Source organism: Sphaeramia orbicularis, chromosome 8 (genome assembly GCF_902148855.1).
Source record: "Sphaeramia orbicularis chromosome 8, fSphaOr1.1, whole genome shotgun sequence".
NCBI classification, from domain to species: Eukaryota; Metazoa; Chordata; class Actinopteri; order Kurtiformes; family Apogonidae; genus Sphaeramia; species Sphaeramia orbicularis.
Genome location: NC_043964.1, coordinates 47,342,597 through 47,364,682, shown reverse-complemented (window position 1 = coordinate 47,364,682; position 22,086 = coordinate 47,342,597). Strand labels below are relative to the sequence as shown.

General features: G+C 39.2%; 1 protein-coding gene across 1 annotated transcript in view; it reads left to right on the top strand.

The window, feature by feature from the left end:
- Positions 1-12,743: 12,743 nt before the first annotated feature.
- Positions 12,744-22,086, top strand: part of atp5mc1 (ATP synthase membrane subunit c locus 1) — a 22,186-nt gene continuing 12,843 nt past the window's right edge. The window contains exons 1-4 of the mRNA XM_030141502.1: positions 12,744-12,882; positions 14,914-14,961; positions 16,808-16,888; positions 21,808-21,986. Of these exons, the coding sequence (XP_029997362.1) occupies positions 14,923-14,961; positions 16,808-16,888; positions 21,808-21,986 (299 nt within the window). The 5' untranslated portion in view covers positions 12,744-12,882; positions 14,914-14,922. The remainder of the gene's footprint in view (positions 12,883-14,913; positions 14,962-16,807; positions 16,889-21,807; positions 21,987-22,086) is intronic.

Below are 22,086 nucleotides of genomic sequence, written 5' to 3'. Positions count from 1 at the left end.
ATTCAAGAATTAAACACACTGAGGTTTTTGTCCTCAATGTAGGTAAAACCGTATCTGATGTAGTCGTTTTCATACCTGAGTTTCACCATGATGTGAATAGAAATTTTTGGATCTTCTTTTATGCTCTGAAATGCCTGGTATTAAATAGCATTACAGTGCATTAGTGGCACCCACTGTCGGGGAGTGTGAATGTGCTGAGCTCCATAAAAAATATAGCACAGGACTGGTTTCTTAACATTATTTTTTTGCCCAGGCAAAGGCCCACAACTCACTGAACATTGGTTTGCGACCCACTATTAGGTGGCAACCCACTAGTTGAGAATCACTGATCTTAGACCACACCAGCATTCTGCACATGTAAGTGTGTGTTGTGCATTTGTGTGTTTGTGTGTGCTAACCAGGCTCATCTGTCTCCAGTCTATTGATCCCACTGAGGTTTGTCATTATTACTAGGCTACTGTGGAGTGGAATGCAGAAGTGGTGTGTGTCTGTCTCTGCAAGTGTGTGTGTGTGTGTGTGTGTGTGTGTGTGTGTGTGTGTGTGTGTGTGTGTGTGTGTGTGTGTGTGTGTGTGAGTGTGAGTGTGTGTGTGTGTGTGTGTGTGTGTGCGCACGTGCGTGCGTGCGTGTTTCTGTTTATCTTCTGCCTGACAATGAATTTCAAGACCACACTGGCACTCAGCACTAATGAAGACAACAGCGTATATGAGTGGATGTAGATGTCTGGATGGTACAGAGCAGTTTCTTAAAGTGTCTGCAACATGTTTTGTTGTTGTGTTAGCAGGTTTTCTGGTTCATGACATGTTTTCAGATGCTGTCAAGTGGGTAATCTAATATTGTGATGTTGCTGATTCTACACATTTATCACATACCTATCATACCTATCTTCTCTTCTTCAGAGAACCAGTAGCCATTATGCCCTATGGACATGTGATGTTTATTATCTGAATGTTCCAAGGGTTCAAACTGAAATGGGGGAGGAAGCCTTCAGTTTTGGTACCCCCTCTACCTGGAATACTCTTCAATTGGAGCTGAAAATACCAGAACTCATCTCACTATAAGCTTTTTATACCGTTTTTCTGATTAGACGGTGAGAATCCTTGGGACAGTGCCAATGTTTTTAAATTGTCTGCTGACTTCAATTAAATCTTGCACTTTAAAAAATCACTAAAATTGATTGCACTTCCAAAATGTAGTCAAACCCTGGTTATTATTTTGTGTTATCACTAAATTATTGCCCATTTTTTCAACTTTTTGATTTATTGTTATCACCAATCTTTTAACTTGTTTTTCATTATGGTATGGTGTGTGCTGCTGACCTCTTGGCCTTGTATAAGAGAGTCTCAATGTGAGTCTCAATGTGACTTTATCTGGATAAAATAAAATAAAATAAAAAGACACAGTTTACTTTAGGCCCACCATTAGCTTTGATTATAGGATATATTTGCTGTAGTACCGTTTATGCCACACCATGATTATGAAACGTCACATTAACCCTTAAACCCCCAAACATCCACCACTTTCCAAAACCATCTTCTGATCTAAAATGTTTAATACCTGTTGATCCACTAATCCTATCAATACAATTATTTTTAATTAATTATAAATAACTGGTGTAAAATGCAGTTTGTCATCTTTTCATGGTCATCAGATCTGACACTGATATCTCCTACAACACTGATTCACCAGTAAAACCACCAGAATTTGATAAATGACAGTGGTTGGAGACACTTGTTTCTATGTTCAGTTATTGATATATTTTGTTAAAAAGCCATTTTTTCCTCATTTTTTTCTGACTTAATATAATAACTTTTACATTTACTTTGAGCTTTTATGACTGTCTACAAGATAAGTGAATTAAATATAAGAAAATACCTGATTTTCACTGAAAAATTTTATATAATAGTTATAATGTTATAATTAGTGCTGGGCAGTGATTAAAATTTTTAATCGCAATTAATTTTGTGGATTTCTGAGATTAATCGCGATTAATTGTATAGTTATATTGGGGGGGGGGGGGGGGGGGGGGGGCGGTTGCCGGCATCAACAGTGTGTATTGCCTTTAAGTGATATTTCAGACTTGAAGTACTCTGGTGATAAAAAATAATTCCACATTGCAGTGCTTCCAAACAACTTTGTCCTTCTCAACCCCACCATCTCAAGACATTTAAAATGAAAATGTCCATGGAACAGACCGGTACTTTTCTCCATGTCTATGTCCCTACCAGTTTATTTCCACTTGTGAGTGATTGACAGGAGTCCTAAGCCCACTAATAAGTACTAATACTTATAAGCCCAATAATATGTGATGTTCAGTTGTTCAAAGCAAGCAAAGGGGGCCCTCTAGTGGTGAGAATAAGTGTCACTAATGTATGTTTTGTCCTTTCGGTGTTCCCGTAGCCAGTTCGGACATAAGAAGGAACTAACAGACACGTTTCTTTCACTCTATTTGTATGGCCCGAAAACGTTTGCCTATGAGTATTTTATGTTCAGTTGTTGTAAGAATGAACTGTATCAACTATTTCTAATGTGAACCTTTGTTGCTGGATAAAAAGACGTAAATCTTAAATTAATCTGTAAATGCTAATCGTTAGCATGTCTATGGATTTTCCCATTCAAGTTAGCATCAAGCTAGTGGTCTGTTTCCCATTCATTTAAATGTATAATGCCATGTAAATGTACTAAGGAAATGAACATAACTGAGACATATTTTGTATGTATGTTGCAGTTTTACAGTGAGTCTCAAGTAAAAAATTTGAAGACAAGTTTGGGGCGTCCGTCTTTTCTTGGGAAACCTGTTGTCTATCTGCCAAGCTAATCGCTACATGCACACAAGCACACAAGAAGAATATGAGTGTACTGTCCTTGCTAAGACGTCTGTACTTAGTCTGAGCTAGACAGTGAGCTAAACTCTGAATTGATGATGCAAGATATGTCCTCTTTGAAGTTTGCAGCTTTAATGTACATACTTGACATCATGCAGATTGACAGAGTGAAACTATAAATGAAAGACAAAATAAATCAATTAGTTATGTCTATTAATGATATGCATATTCACGGAGAATGCATAGATGTAATTACTATAAATTTAAATTGATTGCTAATACAACAATCACATCGTAAATAAGTAAAGGTTTGTTCAAAGGCTGGCATATTATACCTAAACAAAACCAATGAATTTACATAAACTTAGCATGAGCCTGCATAAAGAATTAGCCCATCTCCGACTGCTAGCATAAACGAATTAGCTTAAACATATTAATAACACATTGTAATAAACACATCCAAAATAACGTCATAAACATGTTTCTAACGGCATGTTTACATGTGAAATTATTTAGCAAATAACAGAATGATTGATACATACAGGCGTTGCTTCTGCAGGAGTTACACAAAGTTTGATTCAGTGTTACTTGGAAAGTTTGCTCTTTTCTCCCCTCAGCTACTTGGACAGTTCACACAGAGCACCGGCGTGTGGAGCACCAAAATAAAAGCATGAGTTTCAAACTAAGAGTCATTATGTATAAATAAACTAAGACTTGCTTGAAAGGCAGAACAATAATAAAACGGCATTAACGTGAGATAATTCATTCATTCATTTTCTGAACCCGCTTTATCCTCACTAGGGTCACGGGGGTCGCTTGGAGCCTATCCCAGCTACATAGGGGCAAAGGCGGGGTACACCCTGGACAAGTCGCCAGTTCATCGCAGGGCTGACATATAGAGACAAACAATCACTCTCACATTCACACCCATGGGCAATTTAGATTAACCGATTAACCTATTAGTGCATGTTTTTGGATTGTGGGAGGAAGCCGGAGTACCCGGAGAGAACCCACGCAGACACGGGGAGAACATGCAAACTCCAGACAGAAAGGTCCCACCCCCGTCGACTGGTGTTGGAATTGAACCCAGGACCTTCTTGCTGTGAGGCACGAGTGCTAACCACTGCACCACCGTGTCGCGTGGTGCAGTGGTTTTTATCTCATGTTAACTTGAGATAAAAAAAAAAAAAATTGTTGGCATTATTTAATGAATGCGTTAATGCAGAAATAACACGGAAATAACGCAGTAATAACGCATTAACTTGCCCAGCCCTAGTTATAATAAATGGTGATAAATCACTTGGGAAAGAAAAAAACTGTAATTTGTAAGTTGTGACAAAAATAATGGGTCAGACTTATTTTTAGGCCACAATCTTGTACTGATGATGCACAGTCAGACTGGTGTGTAAAGTCTTCTACATCACATCCCAAAGATCAATGTGGTTCAGACCTGGACTGTGGTGGACACTTGTGGCATTGCCCATTCTTAATGCTCTGTAGTAAACTGTTGTTTCAGATCACAGCAACTCACATCGGTTAGACCATGTATTTATTTATCAATATTCCTCCATATGTTTTTGTAATTGCTATTCATTATGCATACATTATTAAAATCATTACAATATAATTATGTTCCACTCTGTCAAGACTAAACTGCTTTATTTTTCAGCATTTAGACTTTTTTCTCAACTTTTCATTTTATTAGCAAATTTTTCCTTAATTCTCTACAATTTGCCTTTATTCTTATATTTGGGGTTTATTCAAAAAAATATTCAAACTTTATTTTCAAAATTTGATCTTGATTCTTCACATTTGGGCTTAATATTTAAGATCTGGATCTGGATTTATTACTTACAAGTAGCCAATACTCTAGCCATTCTATTCTCAGTACTTTGGCTTTGTTTATTCATAGATGTTAGGAATTTATTCCATCATTTGTACTTTATTCCCAACACTTTGACTTTATTGTCACATTTGGACTTCCCTCAGATATTTATGAATATTATAATTGTTAACTCCCTTCTAAACTAGTCTTTTTTGCTTTTTGTCACACAATGCTAGAGGGTCTTTTTCAACATGATAGTATCAGCACATCATTCTTCTGTGAGTCATTTGTAGAACTTTCTATTTAGCTGATAGTATGTGTAAAATGTTTGATCTGAACGGCGGAGTTTATTATACAGTGACAATGTCTATAACATTTTAACCCTTGTATTTCTGGGTTCTTTTTTACCCAGGTTTTTGACATATCTAAACGAATTACTGATTGAAGATTACTTAAATCCACTGTGTTTCTTGATTTTACCCAAATTTTTCGATCTGAAATCCATTTCAACAGATTTGAGACAAATTTTATCTGGATCAACCTCAACGTACATTTAGCACCTGTACAAAAGTCTAACATTTTTTAGTACTTTTGGGATCGCTTTGAAAAAATCACCAAATTTCATTCTCCAGAAAATGTCCTTTAGGATATTTTCACGAATGTAAACTTGGGTCAGGTTTGATTAACCAATGTGACAGTCACACTTCAAGATATCGGTCACATTCTTATTGAAAATGTGTTGAAATGTTTTTCTTGATGTCCATGTGTAATATGAAATTTACACCCTTCATGTAATCTTTAAGTTGAAATATTGCAGAAAGATGCACAGTTTTAAAACAAATTATATCAAATACTCCAAAGCCAACGACCCAGATGGAAACCATAACACCTAAGCACCCCCAGGAACCTAGACAGAAACCAATATTTTCAAAGTAAAATGAATGTGCATGTAAGAGTAAATGTACTCTACAGTACTCTGTATGTACTGGTAATGTTATACCAATTTACCAGAGACAAATAAAAATATTAGAAATCTTTAAAACTGTATGAATTGGAAGCAGTATAGCTGTTATATTGTGGTACTGTTTTTAATTTTTTTAGTATTTATCATACTTTTTTACGCATACTTCTTTAGAAGTGAACATGGCTGCTGAAACAGGCCAAGTCCCTGGATTAAGGATTAATAAAGCATCTAATCTAATCTAATCTAATCTAATCTAATCTAATCTAATAAGAAAAGTAAGAATGTACAAACTGGAGAGTTCAGTTAATTCAGTGTATTTATTCCATATGCTCTGGTGCCCTCTAGTGTACATCATATGGTTCTTCTTCCATCTGTCACTCCGTTTAGTTTTCTGAGTCTCATACAAAAACAATTTTACAGGACATGATGAATATTTATGAGCAGAGCCTTTCTCTGACATTAACCAATCAGCTGCCAGCAGGCTCATCATAAATCAGCTGACAGCTGCTTCCTCTGTTCAGCCACTGCAATAAATGCTTCGCAATTATTTACATTCCCATTTTGAACATTTCGCTGACATGTTCATCTGGATGGCGCTGTCAGGAGTAAACAAAACCATAAGGAACAGTACGTATACATTTGGCAGCATGAGAGTTAGGCACATGGGGTCAAAGGTCATAGTGTTGAATTAAAGGGAAAAACAAGAGTTGGAGTGGAGGACTGCGACTGCCATGTTCAAATTAAAGAACCTTATCAAATTCACAGTCAGTTGCTCTTTGTGTTCGCATGATTTCTGTTAACAAACAAAAGCGAAAAAATATATGTTTTTTAATTGTTACCCTCAGGCAGTTGATAGCACTGTCACCTTACACCTAGAAGGTCCTGTGTTTGATTCTGACACCAAGGTGTTTCTGTGTGGAGTTTGCATGTTCTCCCCATGTTTGTATGGATTCTCTCCAGGTACTCCAGCTTCCTCCCACCATCCAAAGACAAACACTAGTGGGTTAATTGGTTGATAAAAAAAAAAAAATGGCCATAGGTGTGAATGTGAGCATGACTGCTTGTTCTCTATATGTCAGCCCAGTGATAAACTGGCAACACCTCCAGGCTGTATCCTCCCTTCGCCCACAGGTAGCTGGGATAGGCTCCAGCACCCCAGCAACCCTCTCGAGGATTAAGCAGCTGAAAAGATGGATGGATGGATGGATGTTAACCTCAGGTTTAAAATGTTAAATCATCAATCAATAGAAAATGTTTTTGTTATTACTTTTTTGGTTTTTAGGCTGAAAATTTGAGAGTGGATTTTTGTTTAGGTAGTTTCATAAATCCTCAACATTCCTGGACAACGATTCGACCTATTCCTAGATAATAATGGTCTTTTAAACTATATTAACAGAGTTTGCTTTTGCAATAAGTTTTAAGTCCTAGACTTAGTCTAGTCCTGAATTTACCAAACTGATGTCATGAAGGACGATTTGGGAGGCAGACACCCTCTCTATGTTTGAGAGTAGGATTAAAACTTTCTTCTTGGTAGTTCTCGGTTCAACTGGACAATGACCTGGGAAAATGACAACCTACACCGACCTCTTAAAACTTTCCCTTTTGTTGAAGCTGTCATGTCAGCTCCCAGACTGTGTCTGGATTTGTCTGTCTTTTATGTTGTCTGTCATTTCCTGCTTTATTTTGTTAAGTTTCCGTCATGTGTCTTGTCTGGTGTCTTTACTTCCCTTCCCTGATTGTTTCACCTGTGCTGATTACCTGACTCCACCCTGATGTGTTCCACCTGTGTCCAATTGTCTTCCCGCCCTCTTGTGTATTTAAACCCTGTGTCTTCCCCTGTCTAGTTGCCAGTTTGTTTGCTACACTCGTGTGCTTATTTACCAGCGTTTTGGATCCTGTCAGTCTGTCTGCCCGTTGTGACCTGTTTTGTCTTCCGACTGCCGATTCTGCCTGTTCCTGTTTTGCCTGCTCGTCTGTGACCTGGTTCGTTTTCCCGACTCTGATTCTGTCTACTCCCTTTGGTACCTCAGCCTCCAACGATTACCTGTGTTTCGACCCCTCGCCTGAATTACTGACTGTGAGTTTTTGCCTGTCCCTCATGTTCCGTCGCTTATCATTTTGCCTCCCTGTGTATGACCTGGACTGTTCTTTGACATCCCTTTGCTTTTTCCTAGCCGGGGTTCCGTTGGGTTTTTTTCCGGCTCGGCCACGCTGGCCGCCTGCTGTCCCCATTCATGGCCCAGACGTCAAGCCCCGAACTCAGCATCATCACAGACTCACTAACTATTCTGTGTTGTTTTTTTTTCTCTGGTGATAGTGTTCAATAAACACACTCGACTTCACGTCTGTGTATTGGTCTTGCATTTGGGTTCAGCCTTTGTATCTGACTTGTTACAGAAGCTTATAGTTAGGGCAGCTCAGGCTGCTCTTAGTTATGCTGCTATAGGCTTAGACTGCTGGAAGACTCATCGTGATAGACTGAGCTCCTCTCTCCTCCACCTGCGGTCTGACCTCCTCTCTGCTCCTCCTCTTCTCTGACATCCTCTCCCCTACTCTTCTCCTGTATTCACGACCCAGCAAATACAAGTTAGTAACTTGACTTCTTCCCCAGAGTCTCTGTGTTTTATTGCTTCAGAGGTTTTCCCTGGATCATCTCTGGACCTGCTGCTGTGGTCCTGCCTCTCTCTTGCCTTCATCGTCATCACTCAATCATCTATATAGTTGTGATGGTGTTTATTATGTAGTTGCATAGATGGTAGAGGTTTCTGTTATAGGTACTAACAACTGCAGTAGTATTAGATCCACTGTTAGCACTTGTATTTGGAGCAGTAGCATTAACAGTTATGGCAATTTGTATTTCTATTGGACCACTCTCCAAGAGCTGGGGTCTGCTCCTGGTGTCTGCCTGACAAAAGGAAGTTTTTCCTCGCCACTGTCACAAAGTGTTTGCTCCTGGAGGATTCTATTGGGTGTCTGTAAATTGGCTTAAGAGTCTGGTTTAGATCAACTCTAAATCTGAAGTGTCATGAGATAACTTTTGTTATAAAGTGAAGCTATATAAATTTTATTTATATAGCTTTGGTCAGTCCAGTCGATTGATGAAAGCTAGTCTACTCCAAGACTACATTTAGTGTTACAGTACACTGCAGGAGGCAGGTTTCACAGCTGCATTTTGGTTCAGATCATACTTCCATCCACCCTCCCCTGTTTGTCTGGGTCTAGGGGCATCAGTTCCTGTAGTTCTACAATCTGAACTTCAAAAATTCTAATCCAACATTCTAATTTTCTTTTTTTTTTTTTTTCTTTTTTTAACTTGTCTTGTCCAGCATCATAACAGCAGAATGGTAGTTTGGCTGCCTTTTGGTGCTGAAGAAATTTGCTTTGCCAAGGGAAACTTCATAAAGTATATGAGGTTCCCCATGACATTGTACTGTCTTTATTATGAGTTTTGTTGAACCACATTTTGATGCTGGACCTGATGTGGGAGGGGCAAGAGAGAAAAAGGTGGTGAAGACCCTCACAAGAAAATATCAACAATACAAACAATAACAACCATGGTGATAATCATAATGTAACAATAACTACAACCAGAACTGAGTAACACCCACACCCACCTGCATGCACCAAACACACATATCTGGATCCCCACCTCCCCCCAGGCAGTGGGCAGCACCGCTGTGAGTCCCCCCAAGGCATGGCAGCCGAATGCAGCCCCAGCACCCACCGGAGCCCAAAGCGGCAACACCAGCTGCCAGGAACCCCACTGCGGCCCGCCACCCCACTAGCAATCGCCACACCCCCAATGCCCCCACACACACATCTTTCCCAGTCTAACATGTCCTGCAGCGGGCACGAAGACAGCCAGCCCAGCCCCGCCCCCCCCACCACCACCACAATCCCCATGCACACATGTTGTTCATCAGAGGCCAGCCCCGCCCCCCCTCCAGCAATGCAGTCAGCCAAGATCCCAAGCCAATGGACCAACCCCCCCCCCCCCCCGGCCCCGGATGGCATACAGGGGTGTGGTAAGACCCCCCCAACACTCTAATTTTCAATTGAGATTAAAATGTTACATGCAAATTCAAATTCCAATGTAAAATTCCAAATTCAAATTCAATCTAACAATAATATTCTAAATTCAATTCTTAAGGCACTCAATGGCATAATGAAAAAAAAATCAAATGAATTTAGGGAGGCCTGTATAGAAGAAATGGAACGAATCAACAGTTTTAGTGTTTTAGTTCAACATCTGTAGCAACCAATTATGAAATAACTTGCCAATAATGTAACAAAGTATTTGAGGCAATAATATAACATTTTTCCTATAATGGACGATGTTGTTACATTATTGACCTGGCATTGAAGAAAACTTTTGAGAATGTAATAACTGCAGCCTTTTTTGCAGTATTTGTACAGTTTGATCATTGTGGATGGCATAGCCATGATATTCATTCATCAAGCATATGTACTATGAAGCCATGTTGACAATTTTTTTTTTTTCCATATAATCTTTTTTTAGAGTATTGTTTGTTTGCTCATAATTTCATGTCAAAGTCTCTGTTGGATACTGCATTGTCAAATGAATTTATGATAGTTTTTCTTTGCATTTAATTAAAACTTTTTTTTTTCTTATCCTTCTTGTCCTTCCTTATCCTAGGGTGCTACAAAAGAAAATATTTCCCAGCATACATGCATCATCTCTACACGGTCTCTCCACAGAAAATAAAACCCATTAGGCTCATAAATGCTCCTCTAAGCCATCCTGTATAGGGGGGTGTGAGGGTGAATGTGTGTGTCACCTTCAATCCAGAAAATACAAAATAAAAAATTCTATATATATTATTTCATTATCAGCTCCAGTTATTACAGGGGTTGGACAAAATAATGGAAACACCTTCACCTCAAGATGATAATGCCCCAATCCATACAGCTAGAATTGTTGAAGAATGGCATGAGGAACATTCTAATGAAGTTGAGCATCTCGTATGGCCGGCACAGTCCCCAGACCTCAACATTATTGAGCATTTATGGTCAGTTTTAGAGATTCAAGTAAGACGTCGATTTCCACCGCCATCGTCTCTAAAAGAGTTGGAGGGTATTCTAACTGAAGAATGGCTTAAAATTCCTTTGGAAACAATTCACAAGTTGTATGAATCAATACCTCGGAGAATTGAGGCTGTAATTGCCGCAAAAGGCGGACCTACACCATATTAAATTATATTTTGTTGATTTTTTAAGGTGTTTCCATTATTTTGTCCAACCCCTGTACATTTTAATCTAACGCTGAGTGAACACATATAGGTCAAATGACCCCTGTTCTCTTCCTGAATTCTAGTACATTCAACTAAGTGATCTAACTACCAAATACACCTGACAGTAAAAAAATGAATAATATTCTTACATGCATTAAACTGTGATTTTGCATAACTAAGTATATAACGCTAAACAATATTCCAAAAAAATGTTTTCTACAACAAAGAATTCTAAAATTGGTTGTTATAACCATAATTAAGGAGAAAGAGTGCTAACAATCAATTCCAAGAAATGCAGTCTGATTTATGTATTGTTACGTCATATGCTGCAGTTATTATATTTCCAAAGGATTTTTTTTTCATGTTAAGCCAATAATGTAATAACCAGTCAATAACATGATTAGTTGTTACATTATTGGCAAAGTTTTCTAATGTAATTGGCTCAAAAACTTTATTACGTTATTGGCAAGTTATTAAATTATTGGCTTTATGGCTAAAATGGAAAAAAAAATGTTACTGGCAAGTATTACATTATTAGCCTTTAGTAGCTATGTTTGGTTGCTACAAAATCAAACCACATATAAAATTTAACAAATTTATATTCAAATTCAAAATTCTAATTTGAATTCGAATTCCATTTACAACATTCCAAATTTCAGTTAAATTCCAATATAAAATTCCAAGTGCAGGGATACTGAGGCATTACCAGGCCAACCAAGAGATATAATCCCTTCAAAGTCCAGGGTCTGTCTGAGGTCTCCTACCGTTTGGACCTGCCTGAAACACCTCACCAGCGTGGCTCCAGGAGGTATCCTGACCACATGACTGAACTGATGCTGCCCCAGTCCGCCTGTCAATCTCCCGCCCTATCCTTCCTTCCCTCAAGACCAGACCCCAGGTTACTTAAACTCCTCCACTTGGGGCAGCAACTCCTCTGAAGCCCAGCCTCAGACAAAGAGGTGCTGATCTTCCTCCCAGCTGCTTCACACTTCAGGTCACCTTCAAAAAGCAGAGATTTAATCATGAGGCCACCAAACTGGACATCCTCCACTTCCTGGCTGCATCTAGATTTTCTGTCCATGAAGATTATGAACAGAATCAGTGACAAACTCAAAACCTCACAGGTTTTCCCTGGATCATCTCTGGACCTGCTGATGTTACGTTATGCAGTTATGGGTAGTTGTACTAGTTATTGCTAGTTTACTAACAACAGCAGTTCTAGTTTTTGACAGTTATAGTTCAGTTTGCTGTGTATCTGTGTGTCCCTCAAATTCCAAAAGTCTTTCAGCAGTTATTAAACATTTTAGATCAGTAGCTAGTTTTAGTTGGCAGCAGTTGTTTGGGTTTTTGAGGGTTAAAATCTGTGATGCAAGCTCCAGTTGTGACCAAAACTAAATAATGGCTGAATATAATCAGACACTACTCTTGTCCTCTGTCTCATTTTTCAGAATTATCTCATAATCTTTCTCTTTTTTTAATCCACAGGAAAAGTATCCATTAGGTTGGTCATAATTTTTTTCTTTCACCACCCAAAAAATATTCTTAAAATTGCACATTATGTACCATGTGTTTCATGATCACATCTATTTGAAATTTTCCTTTTACCTTTTTTTTAAACGCCGTTCTCGTGGAGGCGGGACTTCCGTTTGACTAACCAATCAGCTCATAGGACACTGGATGTGCGTATGTCTACATTCTTCCTTGTAAAGTCGTCATTCCCGGCTATACTGTCCAATAAAATTAATGAAACTTTGTTAAGTCCCGCCCTTACAAACAGCCCATCCAGTCAAACATCTCGTACTTCAATAAAACTAATTCCTATATGCTACAGTGACTGCATAATATAGTGACGGACAAATGACAAGTGAAGGAGCGCTCTTTCTCACCAATGGGCGTTTAGGACGTAGAAGCTGCTCTTATAAATGACAAGGTGACAATCGAATCTATCCCACATTCATTGACTGCCGCTGTGTGCGAGAACAGCAAATCCCGGACCCTCCGAAAGCTGTAACAAACCGGTAACATTCGCATTTCCTAGCACACACATGCAATTTATATTGGCTTTTCCTATTAAATGCATGCAGGTTTGGCGCTTCAACTTACTAGTGAGTTTTGAGATACGCGTGTAATGCTAACTGTCATTGCTAACGGTGCTAGCTGAGAGGCTAAGTCGGCCATTCAGTGACTTGGTCCTTAGGAGTGAATTCTGCACTGATTAGTATGTGTGACCCTGGTTTACAATGTGATAAATATAGAATAGTTCCGTGCTCAGTGTGTTTCGACAGGCTGCTGTGGTGTGCCAAGCAGCGGGTCATGCTCCGGTCACCGCTCGGCCAAGCTGCTCTGACAGCCATCCAAACGTAAAATGTCTGACAGTCTCCAGGCCTACTGTTGTCTGAGTCGGTTTGCGGCTGCAAGGACAACATTTTCGGTGACTTTAGCTGCCGTTTAGACCTTTGTGGTTGCGCCTCAGCAATTATAAGGTTTATTGTAGACAGGAGTACCTTTAGCCTGGTTTGCAGGCCCTGTAAGAGGAGCTATGGGTCGTTTATGACCTTCAAGTCTGTGCGCTTGTTAGCTTAACTTGTTAGCTTAGCCCCGGTGCCTCTCTTGCCGTAGGACAGTCCCAAGCAGTTAAGATAACCTTCCTCCTTGTCCAGCCATTACTGAAATATGATTTGGTGTTTTGCTTAAAGAATGTCATTCGATTAGTGGATTTAAACTTCAGAGCAGACGTCCAGGTTGTAGCTCATGGCGTCTAAAAGTTAACGCTGTCGGATTCATTGACAGCGCAGCATGTGTGGATATTTAGCGGTTTATCTGCTGTTGATCCATGGACTGGTCGTTGCAATCGGATTAGGCTCTTGGTTCAACTGGAAACGAGCAACAGTTGCATACGTTATTCAACCACTTCATGGCTGTACATGACCTTTGCGTAGTGTCCCCGTACTCTTCTATGACTCTTGTGGTATTATTCCCTTTGACTGAAGGTTCTTGTGCACTATACGCTTACATGTGTGTAGGAACTTTGACCCGGAGTTTACAGTGTAGGTTCAGTGTAGCTGTCAATTTGCAGGCCATGTAAAGAACATAAAATTGAAAGTTTGCAGCTGTGAAGAAGTAATGAAATTAATTAAAAAGTCGCCAAATTTCCCTCTGAAACGCAGCAAATTGCTCAAAGAATCAGCTCCATAATGCATGTAGTGCCCATTTACAGCAAGTCTTTTATCCCCTCTGAGATGTTCAGTGTTTTGGGTACTATGATGATAAAACTACAAGAGAAGACCAATACATGTCAACATTGTTTTGTGGTTGAGGTCTTTGTGCAATTAACACCTGTTGGTCTTGCAGGAGTTTGCAGGTTTTATTGTTCTGTGGCTTAAGTGTAGAAATCATAGTAGAGGGAATACAAAGTGATTTTTCTTAGATCTAAAGGATGTCATGGTTCACAAGTTTGGCTTTTTGATATTTGACCTGTACACAGATCATGTAAGAATAATGGACTTAAAGTGACAAGTGCTGAGATACCCAATAGACAATTTTAAAGTCAGACATCTTACTCCATCACTGTCCTGGAATAACATGCTGTTACCCAGAATGTGTAAACCCTGATTTTGAACAACCAAATTGCTATAACTACAACAGCACTTGTTAAAACTCATAACTCTGCTAAGGCCCCTCTGCTTTAGTTTTTGTTTTTTGAGCCATCTCATTCAGAGGACACACTATTAATTCATTGACTACTTTGATATAGTCCAGCTTTGTATGCCAATACAGTAATGTTGTTGCATTCATTATTTACTTTTTATCATCAAATGTAAAACATGACATTCTGTACAGTATCCACATCAACCACTCTCCAAATATTTGTCATTGAAAAATCTAGTAGCTGACCACTAGTTATATAATCCTTATGGCAAATGGGTGTGTGTGAAAACTTAACATCTTTAGCAGAGGTGATCAGGTTTGCTGCCATTTCTGAAATCAAGTGTTTTTAATTAAGTGACTTAAGTTGTATGTGTACATTGTCCTTTTTTTTTTTTTTCCAGGTTCCAGCCATGTATGCCTGCGCCAAGTTTGTCACCTCCCCTGCTGTGGTAAGTCATCTCTGACAGGAATTGTCTGTTTAGTTCAGATGCTGGACTGTCTTGGGCAGCTGTGAATGAGCCATATGCTGGCTCAGTGTTTTTGAAGTGTTAGGCAGCTGTCTTCATTTAAATGTCCTCTACATCTTTTTAATGTTCTTTCTTTGTCTCCAAGGACAGGGTCAACTGTCAGTCAGGGTTTAGTCCATGTTCCTCATGACACTTAACACACATAGTGGCCTTCGCATGTCAGCTGACCATGCAGCATGCTGGGTATCTTAGCCATGGGGGCACAGTGGAGGGCAGAGTTCCATATTTACATCAGATTTTGTTTAGCGTGGTAGACAATAAATCAGTCTGAGAACTGTATAAAGTCAAACAAACTTCAAGAGCAAGAGTCATTTGGAATGTAAAAATCGTTTTTTGTTTAACTGATTACAAATGCCCACTCTGACACCTCAATTTATAATTGGTGATTATATCTGTGCAGACATGGTTTAAGATGGAGGATTAAAAAAAGAGGTTTGAAATTATGCCCTTGATAAAGACCTGTTAATTCACTGTTGTTAAAAATCAGAGCTGCAGCTATCGATTATCTTCGATTTTCATTTAAATTTTATTTTGAATAAGCAAAAATGATAAAAATGTAAAAGACATTTTTGAAAATCACAACTTGTCCTTTTATTCCATAACTAGCTGAAACTGCAATCACAAAAAGTAGAAAAGTTAAAAGGATATATTAAAAATATCTATATAGAAATGACAACAGTATAAACATGTGTGTATATAAAAATATCTACTAATATAAACACCAAAAACAAGTCAAATGACATCTACAGACAGTATGTGCACTGCAGTCTTCAACACACTGGTATCCAACTTACTAACTTAAAGCAGCGTATGACATTGGTCACCAATTTTTCATCAAATCTGTAAAACCCGAGTGATAGCCTAAGTATCATGAATCTGTTAGTCTTTCTATGATTATCCACCTGAATCACTCCCCTTGTGATAAACGGCTTTGAAGTTGAGTCCATCACAAGCAGTCTGTTTGTTTACATACGAAACCAAACCATCACTCTGGTCTTTTTGGAATTCCATGCAGCAGCAAGAAGCAATGAAGCCTTTTCCGTGTTTGTTGCTGCTGTGGCCATACTGCGGCTGCGTGGAATTCCGAAAAGGCCAGAGTGATGTTTCGGTTTGGTATGTAAACAAACGGACTGCTTGTGATGGAGTCAACTTCGAAGTTGTTCACCATGAGGGAAGTGATTGAGGTGCATAATCACAGAAACGCTAACGGATTCGTGATACTTAGGCTATCACTTGGGGTTTTATAGATTTAATAAAAAAATTGATGACAAACGTCATACACTGCTTTAAGATGGAACTAACATGCAACTGAAAAAAAGACAAATGTTTTTAATGTTTGTGTGAAAGCCTAAAAGTTTAAAGGAGTGATGGTTTTAATGAAGAAAAATGAGCATATAGACATTTTCTGCCTTTTGTTCCTAGTCTCTTCTAAGATTCATTCCATGTTGTTTGTGTTTATACTGGTGTCATGTGCATCACAATAAGAGTCTGTAAAACGTAAGAGTGGAACCAATGTTTAGCAGCAGTGAAATGAAGTAAACTAGGCTTTGATTCAGGAAAATTGCAATTAAATCATTTTAATCAATCTGAGTTGATTGATCATTTCAGTTCTATTAAAAATGCATCACAGCCCAAGTATTGACCTTTATTTATATTCAAACTCACTTTTAGGACTTCCATTTGGGATTATTTGCGTCAGGGTCTCTTTGGTACTTTCTGCACGTAAGTGATGGAATTGTAGTTTGATGCTGTTTTTGTGTGTCCACAGCTGCGTGGGGGGTCCAGAGTCCTCGCCCGGCCAGTCTCCGTCTCCCTCTTCAACAGACCTGAAGCCACAGTGGAGCAGCAGGTGAGTCCAAGAGCTGCAGGCCCATTAAAACAGCACATCTGGTAGGATCAGAATCTGCATCAACACACCTCTAGCATAGTGTCATTTTATGCAAAATTATATTTTAGTGTCAGAACATGCAAAATAATTATGAATTTGTTGTTGGGTGTTCTGATAAAATTTCAGTTACTTGGAGTTCGGCAAGTGTTTTTTTTTTTTTTTTTTTTTTTTTTTTTTTTTTTTTTTTAAAAGGCCAGTGTTAAGATTTGAGTAAGAAAAGGACAGTTAATCTGCTGATGTCATGCACAACAGTGACTGAAGTGCTCAGTGCATTTACAAGCATACCAACATTCCACTATTGTGAGTAGAGCTGTACAGTATATTGTTTGAGCGTCGACATCATGATGTATGTGTGCGCAATAGTCACATCACAGGTCCTGCAATGTAGGAGGCAAATGAACTCAACGTGTTCTCATCTAATTTGAAGGGTACCTGACACGCTGTACGTAGCAGTCCACCAATCACAATCTTTCTTAATCAGTTTGAAGTGAGTCACTGGTAACAACACTGACAAATGAGCAACGAACAAGAGAAAGTCCCTGTAAATGAAGACTTGGTGCCAAAAAGAAAAGCAACATCAGTTATCTGGAATTATTTTGGCTACAAGAAGGATGATATTGAAATGCTTGTTCTGTGTCGACAGTGCCTTGCATCTGTTGCCACAACAAGAGGTAACACAACTAATTAGTTTGACCACTTACGTAGGCACCACACAGCTATTATATACTCCTGAGTATTTTTTCATATCGTAAGGTTAAAAAAATGGCAATGTCAGTTTTTTCCAATATCGTGCAGCCCTAATTCTGAGTAATCCTGTGGTGTAAGTGGCATATTCCATTTGTGCATTCTGAATTCAGAATGTGCACCTCCATTTGTAAACTCTACATCCAGCTGTGTAAAGGTACAAAGATCCCTAATGGCAAAGATGCATCTGCCAAAGAAAAGTCTATTATTTCAGATCAGTGAGAGAAACAAATCTATTGTAAACATGGCAGAGGGTATTACCAGGTTCATTGTTATTTAAAGGTGCTGGAGACTTTCATGACCAATTTTTCATCAAATCTGTAAAACCTCAGTCATAGCCTAAGTGTCACGAATCTGTGAGTCTTTCTGTGGTTACTCACTTGAATCTCTTGCATTACGGTGAACAATTTCGAAGTGCCATCCACCACAGTCCATGTGTTTACAAACGAGCCAGGAGGTCACTCGGGCATCTTCGGAATTTTATCATGACATGCATTGTGGGACGCGAAGGCTCGCGCAGCCACCTTACAGCAGCAGCTAGAACAGACATGATCAGAAATGGCAGGAACTCCCTTCCTTCTATGCATATTCCTTCAGCCGTTTCCGCGTTTCCGTGTGTTTGTTTCTTCCATGGATGTGTACATTGTCCTTTGTGGTTGCACTGCTGCTGTCAGGCGGCTGCGCAAACCTCCATTTCCCACAATGCACGTTGCGACAAAATTCCGAAGATGCCCGAGTGACCTCCCGGGTCGTTTTGTAAACACACGGTTTGTTTATGGTGGATGGCACTTCGAAATTGTTCACTGTAATGCAAGAGATTCAGGTGAGTAATCACAGAAAGACTTACAGATTCGTGATACTTAGGCTATGACTGAGGTTGTACAGATTTGGTGAAAATTGGTCACGAAAGTCTCCAGCACCTTTCAAGATGCGTGTTAAAGCTGAACTTTTCAAGGTGTTTGTGCAAAGTCTGTCATTGTTTTAGAGCAGGGGTGTCAAACTCAGATCCTCAAGGGCCGGTATCCTGCATGTTTTAGATCAGGGGTCACCAATCCTGGTCCTCGAGGGCTACTATCCTGCATGTTTTAGATGTATCCCTCTTCCAGCACACCTGATTCAAATGATAAGCCTATCATCAAGCTCTGCAGAAGTCTGATAACGACCGTCAGGTGTGCTGGAAGAGAGAAACATCTAAAACATGCAGGATAGTAGCCTTCGAGGACCAGGATTGGTGACCCCTGTTTTAGATGTTTTCCCTCTTCCAACACACCTGATTCAAATGATAAGCCTGTCATCCAACTCTGGAGAAGCCTGATGACGACCGTCAGGTGTGCTGGAAGAGGGAAACATCTAAAACATGCAGGATACCGGCCCTCGAGGACCGGAGTTTCACACCTGTGTTTTAGAGCATTTGCCACCGGGGGGGGTGTTTATTTGGTGTGATGCATGTAAATGGGAATTATAGCAGCAGGTGACTTTTCACTATCCATGTAAATGCTTACTAAAATTTACTTTAGAGAAAGGGCAGGAACCAGAAAATATTATGCATATAAACAGTCAGGTATCTACGGAGCCCGGGAAGGGATATGCAAAAAAATACTATTGCGTTGTAATGCAATAGTCTTTGTGTTATGATGCAATCATATTTGCTCTCTCTTGCTTGAGGTCCGTACATAGTACAGGGTGGGGAAGCAAATTTACAATATTTTGAGGCAGGGATCAAAAGACAGTCTATGACCAATTAGTTTATTGAAAGTCATGAGAATTTATTTGCCACAAGAAAATTTACATAATAGAAAATGTTTTTATTCTATGTGTCCTTCTTTCTCAGTAACTGCCTTCACACGCTTCCTGAAACTTGCGCAAGTGTTCCTCAAATATTCGGGTGACAACTTCTCCCATTCTTCTTTAATAGTATCTTCCAGACTTTCTCGTAATAGTTTTGCTCATAGTCATTCTCTTCTTTACATTATAAACAGTCTTTATGGACACTCCAAATATTTTTGAAATCTCCTTTGGTGTGACGAGTGCATTCAGCAAATCACACACTCTTTGACGTTTGCTTTCATGATTACTCATATGGGCAGAAGTTTCTGAAAAGGTATGGCTAATAGTGTTAGGTATGATTATGACATCAATATATGTTTGGTTTCAAAACAATTGATGTAGTGCCTGCTGAGAAAAAACAACTAAATGTTCATTGTAGATTTTGCTTCCCCACCCTGTACATTGGGATCCAGTTCGGGTCCGACCGTGTCAGGTCTGACATGCCCCCTGTCCTGTGTAGTGTGATCATAACTCTTTCATTATTTGTCTAATCAGAATAATTCCGATGGTTTCTGAATGAAATTCGTAAGTGGGCAGCTTCATGGATACAGGTGGATGCAAGTGTCAAGAGAAGGGCCTACGTGTGAGAAAGGCACATTGTATTAAAACCTTTTGTATTCCTATTCCTGAGCCTAAAATGGTCCACCTTGACTTGTTTTCTTATTTTGACCATAAAAAGGTCAGAAAATATGCTTTGAGTAAGTCCTTTTCTCTATTTTTGCAGAACACTTAGAATGTTCAATATCTAGCAGTCATTTATAATTTACTGCTTGTTTTAGTATTGTAATAACAGTTTAAAATGAAGAAAAACATAAACAGAATTTTTTTTTTTTTTTTTTTTTTTTGAGTTTTAGTGAGAAAACACTGAAATTACACATGGATGCAAGATTTTGAATGTTAAATATGAACTTTGAAAAGTGTAAATTCTTTTTATACTTTTCAAACAAAATGTGAGTATTTGTCTCTTATTGTGCAAATACAGGGCAAAAGTGCAAACTATACAGGTGTTTTTTCTCCACACAGGGCCGTTGTCCTTTCTGTGGCTGCAGAGGGCCTTCATGTTCATGGTTCTGCCAGAAACAGTTCTCAGTTCACAGGTCTCACACATCCAGGCAGTGCTCCTATGGCAGAGTTTGCACATGGAAAATAGTCTCTTAACACCAAATGTCTGTCAACCAGCGGATGTGATGAATGCTCGTGGTATTTGGACTCATAATCAGGCTCTGCCTACGTCCTTTTTTTTTTTTTTCAGCCATTGGCATTGTCTCTCCAGATATTCCATTAGTGTAAAAATTAATTTTATCTAATCATTACAATGGATAGTGTGGACTGAGGCCAAATTCTTCATTGTCATTTGTGAGTCAAACGCAGCAACAGAATGCCCTACGTGCTTACTACATTTGTGTAATGTAGCGTGCACCAAACAGCCTATATTAAAAACCCTGAATCCGTTTATGTAAATGCATGTAACTTGCACTTTCTGAGACTTGTCAAAAGTTCACATCAAATTCTCTTGTCTTGAAGCCACTTTTATATATCCATGAGATGGTATGTATGTGACGTGCACCTTTTTATTAAATTTGCAAAAAGGAGCAATATGGCCAGTAAAATGGGATTAATGTCAGCATATCCCACATTTTAATCAGATAAGGCTCAGATCAGAATATTGAATAGACTGCTGTTTACACGAGACCTGTGAATTTTATATGGTGTGCATGGAAACATGCTAAATCAGGGGTGTCATACAGCCCAGTTTGACCTCAAATGGGCCGGACCAGTAAAAAAGCATAACGACTTAGAAATAACTCCACATTTTTCTTTTTAGTGCAAAAGTAAAATTAAGTCATGAAAATGTTTTTATGTAAAGACCTATCATTTCACAATAACTGAATAACCCGAACAACAAGAAAAAATTAATGAAATTTTAAGAATATTATGCCTGAATTTAACAATCATACACGTGCATTGTGGATCTACAAAGTCACAAAGCATTTAGTAGCAGGCATAATTTTGTTAAAAATTCTTCCCACGAGCTAGTTTGGAAAATTTGGCGGACCGGTTTTGGCCAATGAACCTAAATGTTCATTAGGTTGTTGTCAACGTTGGAGCATTATTCTACATCTTAGTGGCAACTAACATACCAACAGAACTGTTAATACAGCTACTACCGATTTAAAACTCCAGCTTTAAATAAAATGAGTCATCTGTAAATCATTTGGATCTCTCTGTACAACATTTGGTTTTATTCCGTAAGTGGGGCTGCAGTGCTGTGTATCTACTTTGTTTCCTCATTGTTTTGTTTCCCTCAGGCCCTGTTGCCACTCGCCCAGTCTGCAGTCCTGACCCGCTCCTTCCAGACCAGCGCTGTCTCAAGGGACATCGACACTGCCGCCAAATTCATCGGTGCTGGTGCTGCCACAGTGGGTGTGGCCGGCTCAGGAGCTGGAATCGGAACAGTGTTTGGCAGCCTCATTATTGGTTACGCCAGGTAACAGGTTTTACTGGTACTGGTTTAGCTCATAGAAGAATTGGAGTGATGCTCTTTATCTGCAGTGTACATGACCAGAGGGATCCCCCTTCACTGCCCA